This window comes from Gnatocerus cornutus, chromosome 9 (genome assembly GCF_029298725.1).
Source record: "Gnatocerus cornutus isolate USDA-ARS CGAHR chromosome 9, icGnaCorn1.1, whole genome shotgun sequence".
Taxonomy (NCBI): Eukaryota; Metazoa; Arthropoda; class Insecta; order Coleoptera; family Tenebrionidae; genus Gnatocerus; species Gnatocerus cornutus.
This window is the reverse complement of record NC_142241.1, coordinates 3,755,657-3,771,700: the sequence shown is the minus strand read 5'-3', so window position 1 is coordinate 3,771,700 and position 16,044 is coordinate 3,755,657. Positions and strand designations below refer to the sequence as shown.

The following is a 16,044-nucleotide window of genomic DNA, read 5'->3' as shown; positions in this document are numbered from 1 at the left end:
GACACTTGTTGATTTCACCTAGTGCACTAGATTCGTGCGGAAAATGGGTTACGAAGTTTTAGAAATGGAAAAGAATTGACTTACACTGTCCGTCTTTCAATGAGAGGAAAATAACGGTGTCATTGTAAAATTGAAAATGATTTATTTGATACTTGGGGAATTTCTATTTCAAACTAAACTTTATCTGTACACCTGTACGTTATCAAACAAATATGTAGGAATGTTCGGTGGACTAGATCTCTGGCGTGCCTATTGTATGCGATTATGGAATGCCCAAATTTTGGTTCGATCTAAAAATGAAAAGTTCTATAAATTTCAGATTAATAAAAGGTGCGAATTCGCACACTGATTGAAGAGTTGACACATGAGCGTAGAATCAACTCGCGCCAGGGGGCATAATTTATATATTACTTGTGAGTTGGTAACACAAAACACGAAACGACTACTATTTACTATTTGCAGGCAAGCAACATGAATAAAACCAAATTTGTTTAATGGCGAAATGTTACTACATGCCAATGCTTCCAAGGTAACTGTCATAAATCTGCCAAATTAAATTGTCATTCTTGGTTTGTCGCATGCAACTATCAAAAAAAGTTTTAGTCGTTTTCGCGAAAATGAACCATTATTGTGGGTCTACAGGCAGTTAAAGTCCGTTTTTTTAAACTTGCAACACCGCACTCTCCTACCACTTTACAACCGGCAACGTCGTCGATGGTGACTTTTTGGAGACAAAATCAAATAATATAAAGTCCAGCTCATTGCTACAACACTCTCCTGTGTAAATTTTTGAGTACAAATCAGGCTTTCAAATCTTTAGGGAAAAAATGGGAGGAAAATTAAATATAGCAATTTTTGAGGTTAACAGGTTGTCAAAGTTGAGTGTATTAATAAATAACTAATTAAACCTTAAACAACAGGAAGTTCTTAATAGAGATTTAACAAATTTTGACATTGTTGTGCAAGACGATTAGCTTCTACGCATGCCACAGTTGCGTCAAGGTTAAACGCTCTTACTACCAACTGTTACCAATAAAAATTGCTAGGAGTTGCTGCCAACTTAACTTTTTAATGAGTGGACCGATGGTAATGAGCTCTGGTATAGTCTGTCCAACGAATAAATAGATGATAATTTTCTAACCAAATCTGCGCGATAAAAACTAGTACCAACAACCGCCAAATTTAAAATAGTTGTCATGATGCTAATTTTAAAAATTTTTATTTTTACTAAATTTACTACTATAAAAATGGTTTCTATTACTTGATTATAGAAAGAGAATCAACAAACTGACTAATTCGGTGTTTTATCATTAATTTGCTAACGTAGGAAAACCTCAAAAACCCTCATTTTTTACACACTTTAAAGCTGTGTGCCAGGTTAGTCCTTCCGCCAGGAAATCGAGAGGCACACAAAGCTTTATTACCAGTCCAGTTGTTACAAATCTTTCATTATTAATATTCTAATTAGGAAACTTCGGTCAAATTGACCAACAGATCTTGAATCTACTCATCATGAAACTTGCAAAAGACAATTTGCACAAGAGAAAAAGCGAAAAACTAGTAATTTGACACTATTTTACCAACAAAACTCAAGGAACACTGCAAACAGTGGATCTAAAAGTGGTCAAGAATGACGAATGTCAGTGAATGTCAAATCATTGACAAATTTCTAAAAAAGGCGGGAAGGCGTAGTTGCATAACCAACTTAAATGTAGATTAATATCCCCAAAAAGACGGAAAATTCTAGAGTATTTTAAGTTGACATGTTTCATGCCATACAATTCAAATCATCCTATTTACTCGCTGGATTTACTATATACATTCACAAACATAAAAGTTATTAAGGTTGACGAATACAAAACTTCCTAAGCGTGACAGTTGGCAAGAGTGGTAACTAAATGGGCGTTTCTGATTCTTATGTCAAAAGTCCAATTTCAAAGTTTTAAATTCGACTTGAATTTTACTTTGTGCGAGAAAAATAAAAGTAATTGATAATTTTTACATTGAGAGGTATCAACTGGTTCCTTCAAACTTCCCCTAGGTAACCTAAAATAAAATAAATGGATCTGACATTAACAACAAACTTTTTGACAAACTTCAAAGTAAAGTCCCACAGAGAGTTTGATTTATGCAGCTCGCCAAGTACACTCTGATTTACCAAAAATGTAAGGTAATTTGATTTTTCTATGAATGGATATTACAATCGGTTTTAAATCTGGGAACATCGAGTAAAAAAAATCGATGTTGAACTCAATTTCAACAAGAGCACAATTACATCGATCTCCAATACATCGATTTTGAAAAATAGTAAATAAAAAACTCAATATAGCATAGTTTATTGTGAAAAACAAAAATAAATACAATTCTTCATAAAGCAACAAAATAATAAACAAATACAAATTTCAGTTTAAATTTCAGTCTTCTTTATTTAGACCGCAGCACAAGTAAATCCCCCTTGCTTTGGTTCCATACGTTAATAACCAATCAAACGAAATATCGCCAAAATCAAGAGTGTAAAATAAAATACATACATCGAAACCGCAATCATCGATTTTTTTAATGATACATCGAAAATAAAATATATGTATTAAAAATCGATGTTTTGGCGAAATCGATATTAATAAAAAATCGATGTAAAAGTCCCTGATTTAGTCTATTTAATTTGCAAGTGTTCACTTTAACAGTACTTTTTTTATTTAAAGTTGGAATCTTGATGAATTAATTTTCGAAATTTAAGATAACATGGTTGGCATCATGGCAACATGACATTTGTCAATTTTGAGATGAAAATTGCTGTGCATCAAAGTTACGTAATTAATTAGTGCGAGCCGTAAACATGTTCCAAGTGAAGTGAATTTTTCCTCAGATGCGATTGCTGATTAAAAACGGTAACAAACAAATTCACAATGACAGAACTTACACGATCGTCTTTTGTACCCCAAAACAACACAGCCACTGCGACATTTGCAACAGGAACAAATTACACGATAATTTTTTTAAAATTTGTGACCTTGGGTGGACATTTGCAACCTAAACCAACGGTAGGTTAGTTGCCTAATTGACAATTTTTTTACACAAAACGGCCTTTTAGGCTGTGCCGAGTCTTTTCACCATTTAATCCTTTGGTTTGTAATCCAACAGGCTGTAAAAACCTTTTTTAACGGAAACACTGCGTAATTTTTAGAAATGTCACAAAATTAACATTTGTTTTCTCACCAAAAATCGTCCTAGGCAACGATGCCCATTGTAACGTAGGGGAAGATTGGGGTGTTGGTGGTTTAAAAAAAAGGACTTTAGGTAACATTACAGCCATATAATAATGGCTAATTAAGAAAGATAAACCATCTTAGAATCCGTCATTATACTTATATTTTTTCCGTTTTATTTAAGAAGATACAGGGCTTTATAATTGTCCAATCAGATTTATTAAATTCAATTTTGAATTTTAATAATAATAATTAAATAATTGCCCAACAGATTAAAAGACAATAATACATACCAAAATTTTGCGATAATCAAGTAGTCTGTTGACCAAATAAATAATTTGTCATTGAAATCAGTGGCGTCAATAAGAAGAAGAAATAGTACTGCAATTTTGTTTAAAAAATAAGGAAAAAATTTTTTTTTCATAAATATTCAAAATGAACATAATTTTGAATAATTCAAAGTAAGGTTATTTTTACAATTATAAACCAACTACGCCAATGGTATAAAATCATAACTGTCAGTTTGACGTTAATAAAAAAATCCTAAAATCCCTTTGATTCAAAATTCGGTGCTCCATTGCAAATTGATCTCTGATTGGTCACAAACCTTCCAGCCCCGGTTAAAGAAAATCGGAAAAAAACTTTAAAACCTTACTTTTCACGGCTGCCTACATCACCCCTATCGCTGAAACACCTTGTGTAACTCTCAAGTTAAAAAAAAATCGAATTTGTGCAAAATCGACCCCCAAAAATTTCAATGCCGCCTTTGATTAATATTGAAAAAAATCACCCCGTATTTGTCGAAAATTTTTAAAATAGCTGGCACGCCATTTTAACTAATTGTTTCACCTCGGCGAAAATTTGCACCGATAAGTAGTGCACAAATCAGGAATGCAGTGACAAGTAGTTCAAAAAATTCTACACCTGAAGGCCTTTCGAGTTGTTTTATACATAATTTTATTCTCTTAACGATTTAACAGCTTTCTGTGAGTAACACATACAATCAATTTACATTTAGTTGATGAGAATCATTACAAATTTTTGTTCCATTTGTGGTCATTTGCATTTTAATATGACAGAAAAACGACATCTAGTTCTCTTAATTTTTATGACTTTCAATGAGATTTTGATCACACAATGACATTATGCACAAAATGTCATTTGTAAATTGTTTTTTCAATGTTGCCAACTAACCGAACAAAGTCATGGCTGTTTTTTACCGATCACACGGTATAATATTTTTATTTTTTGTAGTGATTATTACGAAACATTAATTAATGTGTCCTTGCACTTTTGAATCGCCAAAACAAAATTATCCACAAGTTAATTAGGTAATAATTACCATTCTAAACTAGAAAATCGGTTAGTGGCGCCATCTTGCGGTTGTGGGAAGAGACTGATCTACAGTTCTGATAAATAGACCAAATTTCAGCTAAAACTGAGTTCTCAAATCAAGAATGTTAGAATTAAATCGGGTTATCAATATTGAATGTGATTTGCATACTTTTACAGAGAGACAAAACAAAATTTTAGGCGTCATTTTTCTCACGTTTCAAAAATTTGAGTGTAGTCTGTGCATTACTGTCATTGTCATTACTGACGTTTAAAACATCAAAGTATTGGCAAGTTGTCAATTCAGAGTTGTCATGACTGAAGTATAAATAGATAAAATTATAATAGTCTCTTTAGAACAGAGTGTATAATCTAAAGTCAGATTCTTGCAATATTAAAAACACCGAAAATTCTAACCAATTTGAAATAAAAAAATTAAAACTGTCAAAATTGACAATGCAAAAAAGTAAGCTTACAAATTCTAAGTGGGGTTTTACACCATGTGACAATAAGATGACATTGACGTCTAAAATTTGTTGTCCCCCGTTGTATAATTAAGTCCAGGAATTTAAATTTTTTCAATTTTTTTTATACTATCAGAATGCACAGCTTTCTGCCCGTATTCTCTCTGAATTCCCTTGGCTTTTCACGATTCTCTAGATTTATTTGTGATTTTGTTTGTATTTTATATTATTCCTTTGATCTTCGGGCAAGTTCCACAGGAATTCCCAAGCTCTTGAACCTTTCGATTCGCCCATAGAAATTCCTGCAAGTAATCCCACGAAAAACTCCCGCCGTTCCACTGCTTACTTCGCAATTAATTTCTTCAGCTGCAAATTGCGCCATTTCAGCGTAAAAAGTACCGTGCGATCATCAAAAAAAAACGGTAAGGAATACAATTAAAAATTGTCATCGATTGAAATTCAGTGTGTTTTTCTGAAATGCTCAGCCGGTATTTCAGTCTACTGAAACGACAACAGGCGGGGAGTGCCGCTGCTATAGCATACTACGAGTACAGTTGCAGTTACGGCGAGTACTGTTGTATCAGGTCAGCGACCTAGCCTTGGCTGTGACTTTCCATTCATGCTATTCTCTAATGGTGAAGGAGATTTGTACGAAACTAGGAACAAGAGAATCGGCGGAAAACTCTCCGAGCTCCGGTGGTGTTCCGCAAGGAGCCACACGCGGCCCTCGGCTTTTTGTTGACAGCGCAGTTGGCCATTTTTCCTTGACAGAAAACTCCTGCGCTGCTCCATTTCCTCGGGGTGTTCTGCAAGGATCCACACGTGGCCCGCTGCTTTTTGTTTACGCCGCAAAATGGGCCACCTCTCATAAATATGTGGCTCATGGTATACCATGGTATGTGGAGGGTGTGAATTTTTCATTTTGCTTTCTATACTGCAAATGGACGACACAAGGTTGAGAATGTGTGCGTTGGGTTCGTTGACATTTACTGATGGCCTGTGCGGTTATTCACCTGCTGAAAGTAGAAATGTTTGGAATCATGTGTTGGATTTTCATGTACTTACTGACCCAGTGCCGCTCCGCGCCGTGCCGACGCTGCAGGATTTTACAACACTCTTTCATACAAAGACCCTAAAATGGCGTGAGGCAACGCTACAGACTGAGAATGCTAAACGGACGAGTTTGATGGCCTGCACGTTTTGGGGTTTGCCGCTGAATTTTCTTATTTGGCAAAAGCATTTCTCCAAGAAGGGAATCAAAGGAATGTGACTGGGGAATTAGAAGCTAGCGAACCAAAAAAGATGACGATGACTATGACTCTATGGCTTGGCCATAAACCGTGCAGCTGCAAGAAAAATGGCCCACTTCGATTATGATCTTGTAGGTAACCTTTAGAGTGAACCAGTAAACAATGTCAACAATGAAAACAATGCGGTCATACGATGGAGGAGGCTGAGGACCACAAAGTACCACCTAAAGGGTTCATCGACCCGGTCGTTGGTCTGACCTACCTACCAGCCCACTGAGCTATCTTTGGTAACACCGAAATTTCGAAGAGTACATACGTATCGATCGTCCACCTATAAGAGTGAAAGTACTATCCGTTACACGAGGCGAGTACTTACGGCGGTACTCACTTCTAGCACACCTACAGAGCGTTGACCCCGCTCTGGGTACTCCACATCTTTCGACAATGCTGCTCGGGCTCCAAATTTAACACTCGAGGTGCAGTGACCTTTGATTACATCAAAAGGTACCACCGTGTTACATGAAGGGGGAAGTTGACAAAACGAGAGGTGTTACCTAAACCGGGCGCTTACATAAAAAATCGAGTTTAGAATGGCAGACAGAACAGCAAGAACTACCTGGGGGTGAAATGATTATACTGGGACTGCTGGTACTCAGCAACAGGAAGTAGACCACTCTGGGATCAAAATCAAAAACTTAACAAGACTGAATTCGATAGAGTATTTGTGTTTTTGTGCATATTTTGCAATAGGCCCAGCACATTTTGGTCAATTTAGTTGCATATTTCCCGTTCTTCGCATATAACTGTGAAAACTGGAAACAATTAGCAAACGATTGTGAAAGCCCCATTCGCTGCGCAAATAAAAAAGATTGCAAATATTTGGCGCTCGTACCCAAAATATAAGAACACAATTAGCATACCCGCCTCACGCATTCCGGTGAAATTGTGCAATTTTCTTGGATTCTTGGACTTCCCCATGCCCAGTCAATATTTTATTTTTGTTACATAAATGTATTTGTCTTTGCCGGGGGGTATTTCATGTAAATACTGTTAGCCCCAATTTAACACTTGTTTTTTCACAAGGACGCATACACTTCGCCAAACACGTGTGTGCATTAGCAGCTTTGACTTTTACACTGTTTACAGAAAATATCATCAATATAACAATCCTAAACAGGTTTGTTATTATTTGTGAACCTTAATATTATGTAAATATTTTTATCCTAAACAAATACCTAACACCCAACTATTTCAGGGTAATTTGGTTTATGGGGGTTGGCAGTACGACGATTGGAAAAGATTTAAAAAGTCAACATCATAAACGGACAAGAGCGATTGTCGAACTGTACTCAGATTCATAAATATTGCGAAATAATATGAGGTATGTATTCAAAGTCTGGTTTTTATACTTATTTACCAATATGTCACAATTCCACCAAACAAGTTTTGCGAAATCTTTCATTTTATGTCCAAAAATAAACGCACGGTCTCGAAATCGCTAATTTAGTTAAAATACCTGAATCCCTGCATATGTATTGGAGATATTATACAGAGGTGTCTACTTACAAATGTTTCTAACATCAAGGGTGGCTCTGGAATTCCTGTCATGCAATATTTTGCCGCTATGTCTTACAGTGAATATGATTAATGTCTATTTACAAAACATTAAAATCAAATTACCTTAGATTTTTGATAAATCAGAGTGTACTTGGTTGTCTGCATAAATCGAATTCTCTTTGGAACTGTACTTTGAAATTCCTTTCTTTTTTTCTGGCACAAAGTAAAATTTTAGTCGTATTTGAAACTTGGAAATTGAACTTTTGACATTAGAAACGTCAACTGCTCATTTAGTTACCATTCTCGCCAACTGTCACGTTTAGGATGTTTTGTTTTCGCCAATGGTAAAAATTATTTAAAATGTCACTTCCGTTTCAGTCACAGTTTTGTGTTCAAGTTTTTGATTTTCAAATTTTAAACCACAACTAGAACAGTTTTCTTCTCAAAACTTAGTTTGCTCTATGATTGACGTTAACTACAATTGTTATAAAACATCTAAACACATTTGTATTGAGTGACAAATTTATTTGACATTTCATAGCCACCCTTGACGCTAGCAACATTTATTAACACCAAATTACTCTTACATATACAGAGTAATTCTTTTTAACATTAATCAAAGGTGGCTTTGCATTTTAGTCCGTATGTCTTAGCGAATTCCCACACAGTGCTGTCAGATCAAAATTTCCCTAAGCTTCTAGCTAAAAAATCACAATAAAAACGTACATCATAAGAATTTCAAAAGTCAAAACATTCTGAAAACGTTTTTTTAAGCAATTGCGTACTGTAAATAGGTATCATTATGTAGAATAGTACCGATTTGGTCAAAGCATCATTCTGCAGATATTTTAATACCAATTTTTTACAAGCGGCAAATTTAAAATGCGACTGTGTGATTGGTCCAGCAGAGCGAGTTACCCAAGGCCAAATTTTTAAACTCTTGCAATTCCTGCTGAATGTCAAACAAAAACTGTCATATTTGTCACCAAAATTCGTTTTTGTTATTTTTAGTGCAAATTAATGGATATTTAATTATATTACTCAACATATTTTGCGATTACTAAAAAATAAAAAAACGGACGGTAGCTTGTGGAGCCATCTATTAACAAAATTGACATTTAGGATCTACAGGTATCTAACTTATCCCTTTCAAATCCTGCTGGTTTGCTCCTATGTAAATTGGAAAATTCTCTAAAGGAAAAATGACGTATAGATGAAAGCAGTATTTTCAAAAAAACTGAAGATTGCGGAAGAAAATATAAATATTCTAAGAAATATTTTTCTCGGAACCAATAAATATTTTTTTTAGGCGACTTAAACTGAAAATGAAATTTTTAGGCCTTAAAAGCGGCCTAAAAGTGAGTCTTTTCTGGCCGCAAACATTTTCGGCCGATCTATGGTGGCGCCATCTATCCATAGTTTTGCATATTACATCAAGATACCGATATTACCCTCAATTTTATAATTATTTGGGTAAAATCAAATCGACAAACTGCTGTAAAGTGCAACAAAGACGTGTTGAATTATTGAAAATGAACATGGATAGCAGTGCTACTGCAACAACATCAAACCTAATTCATACAAATTGTGAAGCTACACATGCCGAAACTGCAAATGTAAGTAAAAAAATTTGAATTTTTCTAAAGGATTCATAAATATTTCCAATTATTCAGTTGTTATAAATGATTAAATCAATAAATCATAAGTAAAAATTAATTAACTAGTAAATTTAATGATGTCGTGTAAAAAATTTTGTGTGTACCACGGACAAAAAGTGCCATTGTGCCCTCGCCTTCTTTCTTAATTAAAAAAACGCTCGGCCAAAAAAGAAACACTTTTTGGCCTCGGTACACAAATAACTATTTTATAAATTATGCCTTTGAAATTTAAACTAAAGTCCGTTTTTTTTAAGCCAACACCGCAATCTTTTCCTACTTTACAACCGGCAGCGTTGCTTAGAAAGATTTATGGTGAGAAAGAAATGTCAAATTAGTTACATTTCTAAAAATTACGTAGTTCTGTTAAAAACGTCTCTTTTACAGTCTGTATAATTGCAAATCAAAGAATTAAATAGTGAAAATCAATCAATCAAATTGTCAATTAGGCAACTAACCTAAAGTGTAGCTCATTGCTATCAGTCCACTCTCCTGTGTAAATTTTCGAATATTTTTGGGTGTAAATCAGGCTTTCAATTTTTTAGGGAGAAAATTAGGGGAAAATTAAATGTAGCGATTTTTGAGGTTAATACGTTGTCAAAATTAAGTGTAATTATCAATGACTAATAAAAAATGTGTTGCAAAAGATAGATTTTAATAGAGGTTCAACAAGTTTTGGTAATGTTGTGCAAAGCGATTAACTTCTACGCATGCCCCAGCTACGTCAAGGTCAAACGCTTTTGCTGCCAATTGTTGCTGATAAAAATCACTAGGGGCTGCTGCCAACTTAACTTTTTATTGAGGAAGACCGATAGTAACGAGCTCTGGTATATTTGATTTTATCCCCAAAAAGTTACCATCGACGACGTCGTCGATTGTGATGTGGCAACACTCTTTATTGAAGGGTTGACACATAATCGTAAAACCAACTGTCGTCAGGGAGTAAAATATAATTATTTGTATGTCGATAATAGAAAACACCGAACGAGTGCTATTTGCTATTTGCAAGCAAGCAACATGAATTAAAGCCACATTTTACACAATAAAAACCAATTTGTTTAATGGCAAAATGTTGCTACATGATACGCCAATGTCTCGAAGGTGACTGTCATGAATCTGCCAATTAATTTTTATTCTTGATTTGACGGTTTGCGACTATCAGAAGAAGTTTTAGCCATTTTAGTGAGAATGATTCAGGACAAACATCTCGATAACTTTGATCCTTGCGAAAAATGCAGTTTTTCTAATTTGTGCAAAATCTTATGGTGTAAGGAATGACACCTAAAAATTTCAAGGCCGCCTTTGATTAATCTTGAAAAAATCACCCTGTACATACTGGGTGTTCCGCGGATTGCTGAATATAAGGAAATAATATAAGAATTCGAATTTTATCTTTTTCCTGCTCTACCGAACCTGCGGCCAAAGATGGATGGTGCTTTCAAAGCTTCTTAATTCGAGAACCATTTTAAGGATCCAATGTTATTGCGGTATTATTAAAAAAAGTTGGCGTTACTGAAAATTTAAAAGCTGTCACGACATTGTTTGGTACCAAAGGTAAATACGGACCAAAAAATTGTATTGGAAAAGCATATTTGCAGTAAAAAGGTTCATTTGGGCATAAAGCAACATTACACAGTGACAGATCTTTTTTTCGCAGTCACACAATCTTCAAGCGAACAATTTGAAAATTACATTAATTTGAAGGTTCGGCACAGCAAAAAAAAAAATAAAATCCAAATTCACCAATCCGCCCTGTGGTCTTTCTTATACAATTAATGAATCCGTGAGAAAAAATAACTGAAGAAAATCCAAGTATACCTACATATGCATGCATCTAAAAAAGTTTTTTAAAATTGAAAACATAGGAGTAAAAAAAACTAAAAATGATTAAAGAAAACACAAAATAAACGAAAAGCGACTAAATTTTTTAGACCACTTCTTGTTTACGATCTTTTAACAAGACCTGTGGTCAAATACCTCTCATTGACGTCACTTGACTATTTCCATTTTGGCTCGTAGAAAGGCTTGCTCCGTAAATTTTTACGGTATCGTAATTGTGCCTCTCAGCGAGCGTTCTTCACCGTCAAATGGAACAAATTGACAAGTGAAACCGTGTATAGACAGGCACGAAGAAGAGATAAAGCAGCAGAATTTGCGGCATCATTAGCTCAGGCGATCGCTTCAATAAATTTTCAAGAGACATCGACCACCTTTTAGCATGTAGCGTGCATTCAAATAAAAAGAGATCCAGGTCACCTGACTTTTTCGTTGCGTGTGTCGTAGGGCTTCTTTCTAAACTCCAAATATATGACATAAAATTAATGACATTCTATTTTTTTCATTTAAACGCATCGATTTCGGTCGGGCTTGTGCACCCTGCAGAAGGAATTTCGGTCCTGTGGAGGATTTTTGAGGAAGAGTGCGACCATAATATGGCATAGACAAGATTGTGGTCCACTAACCCACTGACAACACTAAATCAACTTTTTTTGCGCGATCCCACTACTATTTTTGGGAAAGGTGATTGAACTCGAGTATTACCTTTCAACCATAAAATGGCGAAGAACTTTGGCGACGAAAAAAATCCTCGTGAAAGGATGTTATGGAAATTAATGGTCTCACGTTCGATATTTGATACTGCACGATTTCTGCAAATCCTAAAAAAAAGTTAGCACCCTAAAGAAAAAATCTATCAATGTTTTTCGTTCTTGAGAGTACTTGAATCATTGACCGTCTTCTGTATGCGTCTACAGTCACTTGTTTTGGCCATGGACCCTTTTCTGCCTCGGAGTCCGAGGGGAATGCAAAGTGAGAGGTTAGTGAGTTGGAGGTCTGAGCAGTCGTCACTAGGTGAAGTCCACAATCCAAATACCAAATCAAAAAGAAGAATGAGAAGAAAATGAACAAAAACTCCAAAGCGGATAAGCTGTTTGTTTACTTATGCTAATTCAGGAAAATTAATTAAAATTAATTAAATATGCAATTCAAATGCATCATCTTATTAGTGAAAGCTCAGACCCACTGGGCAACTGGCAAACTGCGACCTTGTAGTTCAATGAACTCACCGAAACCAATCAGCTAGAGAAAAAATGTCAAGGAAATTAAGAAAAATTTCGAATCCCCACCAGGAGACACAGTGGCTCAAATAAAACAGTTCTTCGGACAAAAAATTCTTCAAATTGAAAAGTTTCAACAGTTACCTCTTCAATGACACGGACTTTGGTAACTTTCAAAACGTTCATTTTTGGTGGGTTGGTACCGGAACGCTGGCTGACCCAGAAAACGCCCTCAACAACAAATGCCAACCAGACGGAAAAAAGAATGCTAGTCCATTTTAACAAAAAGAACGTTTTTACAGTTGTAGGGAAAAATCGAGGAGCGAACAAACTATCAAATCACTTTTTTGGAGTTGAGTGCAATGAAAAGTCAGACGTTTTTGATTTTTTTATTACACACATATATTTTGCATAAGAATGCGGTAAAAATTGTTTCAATTTTTCCCAAGTGTTTGTAGACGACCAAAAATACACGCCAGTCTGTTGGTTGCGTAATCAACAGTTTTGTGCACTTTTTACTTTTTCAAGATGAAAACGACGCTTAATTAATAATTTCTTACACCAGACGATTTTGCACAAATTGGGAAAAATTGCATTTTTCGCAAAAATAAAAATTATCGAAATGTTTGTCTTCGAGATAACGGCTAAAACTTCTTCTAATAGTGGCAATCCGTCAAAATAAGCATAAAAATTAAATTTCACAGATGTCAGATTCATGACAATTACCTTGGAAGCATTGGCGTAGCAACATTTCGCCAATAAACAAATTGGTTTTTATTGTGTAAAATGTTCGGTGTTTTCTGTTACCGACACACAAATAACTAAATTATGCCCCCTGAGCCAGATGATTCTACGCTCATGTGTACCGGGTGTTTCCCAGATTGCTGAACAAAGAAAAATAACATGAGAATTTAAATTTTATTTTTTCCCGCTCTTCCGAACCTCGAAATTAAATTTGGTTAATGGCGAATTATGCTGAAGAGGATTCATTTTCTGAGAACTACAAGGTGTTTATAAATGATTCTAGCATCAAAGGTGGCTATGAAATGTTATAGAAATTTGCCGCTCATTACAAATGTGGGTTTCAATTTGTCAACTGACATTTGCAGTTATACAAATTGTTTATAAATGTTTCTAGCATCAAGGGTGGCTCTGGAATTCCTGTCGTACACTATTTTGCCGCTTTGTTTTCATAGTGAATATAACTATCTTGAAAATTATGTATAATGTTGTTTACGTCAATGACGTTTCAATTACAGTTTTGTGTCCAAGTTTTTGATTTTCCAGTTTTAAACCACAACTAGAACAGTTTATTTCTCAAAACTTACTTTGCTCCATATTTGAGGTTAACTGAAAATGTCAGTTGAAAAATCGAAACCTACATTTGTAATGAGCGGCAAATTTCTTTGACATTTCATAGCCACCCTTGATGCTAGAAACATTTATAAACACCTTGTGTTAAAAATTATAAAAGATAGTTATATTCACTATGAAAACAAAGCGGCAAAATAGTGCATGACAGGAATTCCAGAGCCACCTTTGATGCTAGAAACATTTATAAACACTTTGTAATTTTAGAATTCCATGTTATTGCGGCATTAGTAAAAAACTGAATTTAAAAATGTAAAATTTCAATTTTACCGCTCGAAATTGCGAAGGTTGTGACTGCAAAATGAAAATCTGTCACTGAGTAATGTCGCGTTATGCCTAAACTAACCTTTCTACTGCAAATATGTCTTTCCAAAGCAATTTTATGGTCTGTGTTTAGTGAGAAGTTACTTTTCGAAACCTTAAACGACTTTAACGAAGTTATTTGTATAGTTTATCCGGTGAGAGATTGGGAGATTTCGACAGTTGACATATAGGTTGGTAGCAAATTATGCTACAAAATACACTAAAAACACTAAATTCCTACGCGAAATGGGTTGACAGGGTTGTCAGTAACTGGGGTTATTTTGTTATTTTAAATATCGCGCGTATGGTACACTTTTTATCGCGTAGATTTAGTGACTTTTCTGTCATTCAATCTCTCACCGTACAAACTATAGTCGGACGTTTGAACCCGGATTTGGAATCTGCGCAAAATTCTGCGTAAAATGAGCCCAAATAACGTAAGTTTTCCCCCAAAACTAAGCGAGATGTCGATCGCAGAAGTACGACATAGTTTTAGTCGTAAATTAAAAACAACAAAACAAATTTTTGACTTTCAGAAAATCTAAGAACGAATTCTTGGCTAAAAACCCGCAAAATAAACAATGGCGAAAACCGAATCTTTCTAGTATATGTCGTAGTTTCCGAGATATTAAACATCGATACTTTCAAACCTTTAAAAATTTGGCTCTTTGGCGACTACCCAAAAATTCAAACGGCCATATGTCTATTATATATAATTCGCCCTAAAGAAAAGAAAATTGGCTGTGGTTTGTATTTTACCATATCACGAGTTAGTTATGAATGAAGAACATAAAAAAAGAAAAAAATTCAAGTGGCAAAAAAATCAGATACACTATTGAAGTCATTTAAAAACATTTACTCCCCATGATTAAATTTACCCTCTTGCCGCACGATTAAATTGCTGATTGAATTAAGACGCGCAAATGTGACACATCAACTTTTCTGTTTATGCCTGTTCGACTTGCATGGCTCATGGTGCGTCGTGGCGCTTTGCATGGCAAGTCGCGATGGAGAACATAAACGTACACATTTTTGCATGGAGCAAGCAAATGGGCGCGCAAATGTGCTCGTCTATGCCTAGCTATTTCAGTTATTTGCTGTTGAGAATCTAATCTAAAAATTAAGAAAGCGTTTGTCCACATTTACTTTATACGCATTTGATGCAAACTTTTGCTATTTTGAGTTTTTTGTAAAATACTTATTTCACAAATAAATTAATTAAACACACCAGGTAAGGTCAAGTCAACTTACATAACCTCAAACTTTAACGGTTAAACACCGGAAAATGTTAAATCTTTAAAAGTAGAGCGTACTTATATACAAATTACTCACATTTGGCCTTCAATTTACAAAAACACGCGCGTTCTCAAAAAAATAATTTGGCCTCAAAGGCGCCAGCTAAATTTTAATTCTTAAACGCACACTTGTTCAACAGGTGAGATCTTCAGCATGACCTTGATGAATTCTTCCGTCAGCTAAAAATTAGACCTCGCTTCCCAGTTTCTGATTGTACTTTAACTCTTCAATTGCTTTTTCTGCTGTCTAGAAAAAAAACATTACTATGTACTTACACAAAACTCCTTAAAAAATATTTAAAAATAGTATATTATAATACAAATTTATAAGCAAGCCTTTAAAACACGCACGACGGGTTTAAGAGCACGACGCGTCATAAAACGTCATAAAAGAGACACATTATCTAGGTCGATTGTCAGGGTATAAGTTTCACTTATACCAGAGCTCATTACTATCGATCCACTCATTAAAAAGTTAAGTTGGCAGCAGCCCCTAGCGATTTTTATCAATAATAGTTGGCAGCAATAGCGTTTGACCTTGATCCAACTGTGGCA

At 35.0% G+C, this 16,044-nt stretch overlaps 2 protein-coding genes across 2 annotated transcripts in view; both read right to left on the bottom strand.

Moving 5' to 3' along the window:
• Nucleotides 1-15,679, bottom strand: part of phtm (cytochrome P450 enzyme phantom) — a 29,273-nt gene extending 13,594 nt beyond the window's left edge. Inside the window, exon 1 of the mRNA XM_088045285.1 lies at nucleotides 15,527-15,679. The gene's annotated coding sequence lies outside the window, so the exon portion shown is untranslated. The remainder of the gene's footprint in view (nucleotides 1-15,526) is intronic.
• On the bottom strand, nucleotides 5,093-6,695 carry LOC148167855 (uncharacterized). Its single transcript, XM_088045906.1, has 2 exons — nucleotides 6,072-6,695; nucleotides 5,093-6,015 (listed from the first exon to the last, which is right to left on the bottom strand). The coding sequence occupies exon 2, from the start codon at nucleotides 5,921-5,923 to the stop codon at nucleotides 5,588-5,590; it is 336 nt and encodes a 111-aa protein (XP_087902032.1). The 5' UTR covers nucleotides 5,924-6,015; nucleotides 6,072-6,695; the 3' UTR covers nucleotides 5,093-5,587.
• Nucleotides 15,680-16,044: the final 365 nt, after the last annotated feature.

Bases quoted from the DNA above. Each gene is read 5' to 3' on its own strand.
- LOC148167855 (XM_088045906.1), bottom strand. From the start codon at position 5,923: ATGAAAAATTCACACCCTCCACATACCATGGTATACCATGAGCCACAT.